The sequence below is a fragment of the Lolium perenne genome, chromosome 7, assembly GCF_019359855.2.
Source record: "Lolium perenne isolate Kyuss_39 chromosome 7, Kyuss_2.0, whole genome shotgun sequence".
Classification (NCBI taxonomy): Eukaryota; Viridiplantae; Streptophyta; class Magnoliopsida; order Poales; family Poaceae; genus Lolium; species Lolium perenne.
This window is the reverse complement of record NC_067250.2, coordinates 57,073,276-57,079,855: the sequence shown is the minus strand read 5'-3', so window position 1 is coordinate 57,079,855 and position 6,580 is coordinate 57,073,276. Positions and strand designations below refer to the sequence as shown.

Below are 6,580 nucleotides of genomic sequence, written 5' to 3'. Positions count from 1 at the left end.
CTGCCCTTCACAAGACTTCAGGTTTTAGAAAAGAAAAATGAAAGTGGAATTGTTTAGCAGTACGAGCACATGCATACAAATGGAGAGCGAACCTATGAACGCCATTCTGGTCCACAGACTCCCTCTATATATGAAGGCATCGAATCAAACTATATGACATCCTACTCGGATAAAATAACCTTGCATCTTCCAGATACGCCGCAAAAGTATTCACTAGCAGCCGGCGGCTTGCAATCATTCAGGGGAAGGCAAAATATACCCTTTTTTTTCCAAAAAGGTGCTGAGCATGTACTTGGAACAAGGTCGATTCCAGCACAATTCTGTCACAGAAGAGAATGGGACAAGAAAAGCATGCTGTGGAGTGTGATCTACGGTTTCAGGCTTCAGCACTCCATAAAATCACATCACACAATGCCTCCCGCGAAATAAGGGAAAACTACAGTACATCACATCATATGATAATACCAAAATGCTGCAGCCGGACCTCATCAGCCAGCTGAACCGAAGCTCGAGCTCCCAACATTCAGTAACTTGCTGATGTTTCATGCACGCGTTAGAAGAACACCTCTGGACTACTGAAGTTTGACATCTACAGGAAAATCAACTATACAGGCACGGCCTACCCCAGCTAGAAAGACATGTAAGCAACACTAGTTGACCACCGCAGATTAACCGTTGGACTCAACAAGGAAAAATTCGCACCGCGTAAGCAGAAGCGGACGAGTTACTGGGTCGTGCATGACGGGAGACCTGCCAGGTTAATGGGCTAACAGCAGTTGTTCATGTGCATATCCACATGACAACGGGTAGTATCACAATACACATATGGGTATGAGTTTCAGAACGAACACCATCACTGAAACGGTGGGATTTTGTTCTTCTATGGGCCTTTCTCGCCGTCAGCCGACAGTGTGACGAGTGTACCTGCTGCATACGCGATGGTGCTACTCTCATCAACACCTGTTCTGGGGAAGTTCTTGTTTTCTCCACATTGTGCTGCTGGATGCTTTGGAGCCACATTCTCTGCGCGCAACAGTTAAGATGTTTTAGTGAGTATAGAAACAAGGCATCGTGCAATGCGTGTAAGAACATATTCTCAAGCTGCATACTCTGGCTGGGAGTGTTCCGCGGTGTAGTTGCCAAATTTGAAGGACAATCAGGGCCTTGCCGAGCTGAACTTGGCGTTAGGCACTCATTGCGTGACGTAACAACACTCTTCTCTTTTGGTAAAGGACTTGATGACAGAGGTTCAAAGATAACAGAGACCACGTTTTCTGCACTGGAATGGCAGGCTTCAGGCATGGTGATTTTTGCAGGAACTTCGGGCATCTTGCCACGGAGGTGAGGCGCCATACTTCTTGGCGCAGAGAGGTGTGGTGCCATACTTCTTGGTGGACCGAGCTCACGAAATGCCTTACCACGGAGGTGATGCGCCATACTTCTTGGCGGAGAGAGATAAGGTGCCATACTTCTTGGTGCACTGAGTTCAGGCTCCATACCTTTTGCTGCAGATAACTGAGGGGCTTGACACACTACGCCTGGAGTTGCAGTAACAATGCCCTGAGCATCTGTCGATGATGAGTATCTGTGTTCCCTACTGGGCACAATGGATCCCTGGGCTTCAGTTGTCATACTTGGCGCAACAGAATGTAGGCCTTCCATACTGAGAGATGAGGAGTTTCCATGTGTTGGTCTTGATACGTCAGAGTCATGGCCTCTAGAAGAATTTTCTGAGAGGAGATCATGACCATTATATTGCATTCTTGGTCCAGCAGCATCCCAGACATTAACACCGCGCAACACACTCCTTACTAGGGCATCACGACCTAGAGGTGCCTCTACTGGTGCAAGAGGATCTTGGCTGTTAGTACATTGGGGTGAAGAGCTTTCAGAATAAATACTTAGGGTGGGGGAATGCTGTCCTTTGAGAGCTGCATTTGTCACATGAGAACCACCAAATGTGGAATTTACTGGACCATCATGACTAGGAGTTGCAGACTCAACATCCATATTTCTTGTCCAAATGGAGACAGATTCCGGTGTTCTACTTGCAGGAGAACTGACCATTTTTTCAGAAGAGTTGTACCATAGTGATGGCTGCAATAGGAGGGAAATAGTTAGGAACAGAAACATGCATGGACAAGCCAACAACTTGCAGAGACAAAGACTAAATATAACAGTATTTACAAAAATGGGAATCATACATACAAACTACTGCGTGACATACTAGAACCTCTGACACCATTGAAGGGTAGAGAGTGGAAATATTGCAATGACTATAATATTGATTTGTCATTTGGGCAAACATCATGAAATAAAGCTTTCCAAGAAGATGCACACACATTGCGAGGCGGAGAAGGTAAATAGGATGCCAACTTTGTCGAACAGTACATATCCCTTCATTTCACAATATAAGGATGTACTTCGAGTGCCCATATTTGAGCTTTGACCATAAATTTCTCATGCAGTAATTTGGTAATGCTTACAAAGCCATAATTATGAGAAACTGCTTTATAATACAAATCTAATGGTGTCTATTTTGTGTAAGATAACAACAATTATTATTGGAATAAATGTTGGTCAAAGCACAAATTTGGACAATCAAAATACACCTTACAAGTTCAAACAGGAAGTAGTACTACACAAAGAAGCTAATAATAACTATGCCATCAAGAGTTCAGAAACAGCTAATTTTTTAGACGTTTAGGAGACCATTAATTCCATAAGAATAATTAAAAATATCTACAAACTAAAATTTGATATTCTTACTTTTATTCAAAAAAATTTGCACGAATCTCTAAAGGCTTGTCTCACTTCCTTAGACCCAAGGTATATGGGTTAGTCATAATTTAGCTAATGTTAGCTCTCTCATTGACACACTTATTGTGGCAAGCCAGACATCTTGCAGAATTTACTCCTACTACAGTGGTCATCAAATGTGCACTTATATACAGTATACTGCCAGAGTAACTTACGCTGTACTTAAGTTTCGTCAAGGTATCCAGAAGTAATTCCTCTCCAACTATTATCATCATTCTCTTGACCATTTCATCACGAGTAATCTTATTTTCCTGTGCAATAAAAATGGTTTGAATGAACACCCAGAAGTAAACTGACTGCAAAATTCAATGATAATTGACAACCGAACTGTAAAATTGCCAAGCTAGCAACACCTTCAACTCCTCATAGTGGCGGTAGAGCAATTCCCTTGCTAAAAACGATATACTGTCTTGAATTGCTTCAAAGAGAACTCTGAATGAGATCCATGGAGAGGTTGGCCCTTCATTTGTTCGGCACAGTACCTACATACAGGTGAAGAGTCCCGTTTCAAAAAAATAAAAAATACAGATCATAGTTGAAAGAATTATTAGTTATATTAGTTTCTGATAGTACTAGAAGTGCTCTTTTGACCACATAAAGGAACAAAGAGCAGTAGTGTTAAACTAAAATTTTGACATGCATTCTCACAAATGCTAATACTCTGAAACGCATTCAAGTGAATAGCATGTTATACCCTATAGCTCCAATTGGAAAGTAAGAAAATAAGAGTTGAAGGCGACTCACAGGTTGAAGAATAGAAAGATCGACTTTCACTTCTTTTGGAGGTGGACGCAACCACAAACCCTTCAAGCTAAGAAAATACTCTGAAAATAAGTACAGTAAAGTGGATCACTAATTTAACCCATGTAGATATACATGAACAGAACGCTAAACGCCTATTATTACCTTGAACTTTTGGAGCAAGCCTGAAACTTATAAGATATTCCAAAGAAATATGAGTGCCTAGATGTGATGGCCACATTACATAATAGTTTGGGTTTGAGCAATTATCAACGCCCGAATCATAAATGCGTAGAAACTCCTCCTGTGAACCTGGTTTGATAACTCCTGTGTTGCCCAATATGGCTCGGCACAGCAGCATATACTGTACCCCTTTTTCGTCAACATCACAAAAGCCCACACTGCGAAATGATGAAATGTTATACACCCTCCAGTAATGTGCAACTAAGCAGAACATTAAAACTATCTAATGAAACAAGAACCTGGTGAAGGCACGGTTTTCGGGTGACAGATAAATGCCAGCGCCAATTTCAGTCTCATGAGTGATCTTTTCAGTGCCAAGAAGACCATTAGTTATAACACTGACGATGTCTTGCTTTCCAGATCCAAGCCATCCATATCTAGCAATTCCAGTGCCAGATTTCTGTCCTGTCAGCCTCATCTGTCTTTCAAAAGCTTCATGTCTACATTGTGCAGTGATATCCTTTGGGGAGTACCGATGAATATGAAGAATGTTGTTAGGCACTGCAAATGAACCCATACCAGAGAGGAAAAGATTCTGAACAAACATAAAGCTTTCGCTACCTCTTTCAACATGTACAATCTTCTTACGCAATACATTCAGAGCAGAAGAATTCTGTAAAACTGGAGGGCTGGCTTCAAGCATAACTTGTTTTGCAACATCAGATGGAGGCTTCATGACATTACCGCCCAGAACACCTTGTGCACCACCTTTACCAACACCCATGCCCAGTCTTGTGGATTCATCAACTTCCTCATCAAAGAATGAAGACGGAAAAGACCACTTGTTAGTGCCATCAAGCCATGCGACAGATCGTTGTTTTCTTGTATTTAGGTTCACCAAGGTCATCGATAAGAAATCAACCAGAAGAGGCTGGTCATCCATGACAACAACGACACTAGATTTGTCTTCTTTGAATGCATCAACAATAGATTTCACTACTTTGTCAGGAAAATCACACCAAGAACCTTGTCTGTAGAACACAACACGACTTGGCACTCCACTTTTCAGGTAATTAACGCAATCATTAGCCAGATTAGGTTGACTGTGGCAACTGTGAGCAGGCTTAGAAGATGCATTCTCCTTTTCAACACGACCAGACTTAGATTTTTTCTGCAAGCAATCATCGACAGGCTTGCGCTTCGGGCACAAAGCATTTGACTTTTGCGTTGGATCCATTGATGCGTTAGTTCCTGATAGAAAAACAAAGAGACATGGAAATGGGTAACCGTAATATTATACACAATATGCAAGTCTTCCTTTACTTTATAAAAAAGAGTAACACAATCATGCAAAGTAACAGTAAATGTACACCACTACAAGTATGGAATACATCAGAGAGTTAATCAGCACTAGTTTGCAAGCAGAATTGGACTTCATCAGAGCACATCTCAAACGACTAGATATTGAAATGGTTCAGAGACAGGCATCATAATTCAGTGGACCCATTCTGTAAACTTCTAAAGAGCGATGCAGTAAAAGTAATCAAGTACTTGTCTGTGGCATCTTTTGATATATAAGTCAATATACAGGGGTGGAGTGTACAACTCAACGGCAGTCTGACTATGCTTCTCAATGAGGAACAGATTATTCTGGAACTTAATTCCTTCCAATGGAGTAGCGAACACGAGTTTTAAAGCTCCCAATTCTTCTTGTACAATGTATCTTACAGAACACTTGTATTCAATCTTTGGCAAAACAACAACTGCATCAGAAGCCATCTTCATCAGAGGGGCAGAGGTCAATAACAGCTAAATGAAATTTCAGTTGAACAGTCTCTTGTAAACAGAGGAATAATCATACACTTGGAAGGAAATATTCGATACAGAAAGATAATCTAGAACTAACAATTACCCGTCAAAGAAAATCACTGGCAGAATAACTATCTTAGATGTAACTTTACGGCGCACTGCATATTTGCATAATCAAATAAACTGTAAAAAAATGTTTGGACTGTATTTAAACAGAGAAACTCAGAAATAAAACAGTCCAGCGTTCTTATAAAAGGAAACTTCATCTACAGTGCAAGATTTTCTTGAAAATCAACACTTCCTAACTGCCAGCGTTTCAGCGCACATATATATACACCAGCGCGAGCAATAAAAAAGGGAAATTTCCTGTAAAAGAGTAACAAACTAGCGTCTACTTGATATTTTATGCTGGGGAAAAGAACAAGCCCTGCTTCGAATGAAACTAAAATGAGCAAAAGAATAAGAGACTCCAAACAGTTAAAGATCCGTATCACCGTATGAGCAGCCAGACCAAACATTCTGACATCGACAAGCAAGCAAACCGGGTGTCGGAGCGAAGTGGCTGTGAGGGATGGTGAGAGGGCACGAGAGGAGGAGGAGGAGCAGGGCCTTACAGCTGACACGGAAGAGGGAGGGGCGCGCTGATCAAGGACCCGCCGCCGCAGGTGGCGCGGGCAGGCGGCGGTAGAAGTGGCGGGCGCGGTTAATAGGGCGGCGACGGCGGCACCCTCTCCGGTGAGTCGACGGCAGCGTCGTCAGATATGAGGGGCGGGTTTGTCGCGGCGCCGGAGAGGTCGGCGTCGGAGGCAAAATGGAGGAGAGGGAATATCTGGACGTGGCAGGAACTGAGGCCGCGGCCCGGTGTGATGATGATTTGGTAGGGCCCTTGTTAGGCCGAGCGAATATCTGGCCCATTAGCGTGCGTGTTTCTTTTGTCTCAAAACAAAATCAAAAAGACACACAATCCCTCGTGTCATAGGATAATACCTTCCGTCAGTGTATCCATTAGACAAGCGCTGCCCAAAGA

General features: G+C 42.4%; 1 protein-coding gene across 2 annotated transcripts; it reads right to left on the bottom strand.

Annotated features, from left to right (window-relative positions):
* Positions 1–399: 399 nt before the first annotated feature.
* Positions 400–6,332, bottom strand: LOC127317418 (inactive poly [ADP-ribose] polymerase RCD1). Of its 2 annotated transcripts, XM_051347978.2 has the most exons (9): positions 6,168–6,332; positions 4,044–4,995; positions 3,727–3,962; positions 3,565–3,644; positions 3,174–3,302; positions 2,976–3,071; positions 1,986–2,097; positions 1,110–1,715; positions 400–1,023 (listed from the first exon to the last, which is right to left on the bottom strand). In XM_051347978.2, exons 2-9 carry the CDS (start codon positions 4,979–4,981, stop codon positions 881–883), a joined length of 2,340 nt encoding a protein of 779 aa, XP_051203938.1. In that variant the 5' UTR covers positions 4,982–4,995; positions 6,168–6,332; the 3' UTR covers positions 400–880. The 2 variants fall into 2 exon arrangements, with proteins under 2 accessions (XP_051203938.1, XP_051203937.1); XM_051347977.2 differs by having other exon boundaries at positions 1,110–2,097.
* Between the last annotated feature and the right edge of the window lie 248 nt (positions 6,333–6,580).

Bases quoted from the DNA above. Each gene is read 5' to 3' on its own strand.
- LOC127317418 (XM_051347977.2), bottom strand. From the start codon at position 4,981: ATGGATCCAACGCAAAAGTCAAATGCTTTGTGCCCGAAGCGCAAGCCT. The intron at 3,303-3,564 runs GTGAGTCGCCTT...ACCTGTATGTAG, and splicing joins ATCTTTCTATTCTTCAACCT to GTACTGTGCCGAACAAATGA. The intron at 1,024-1,109 runs GTATGCAGCTTG...TGTTGCGCGCAG, and splicing joins GCGGAACACTCCCAGCCAGA to AGAATGTGGCTCCAAAGCAT.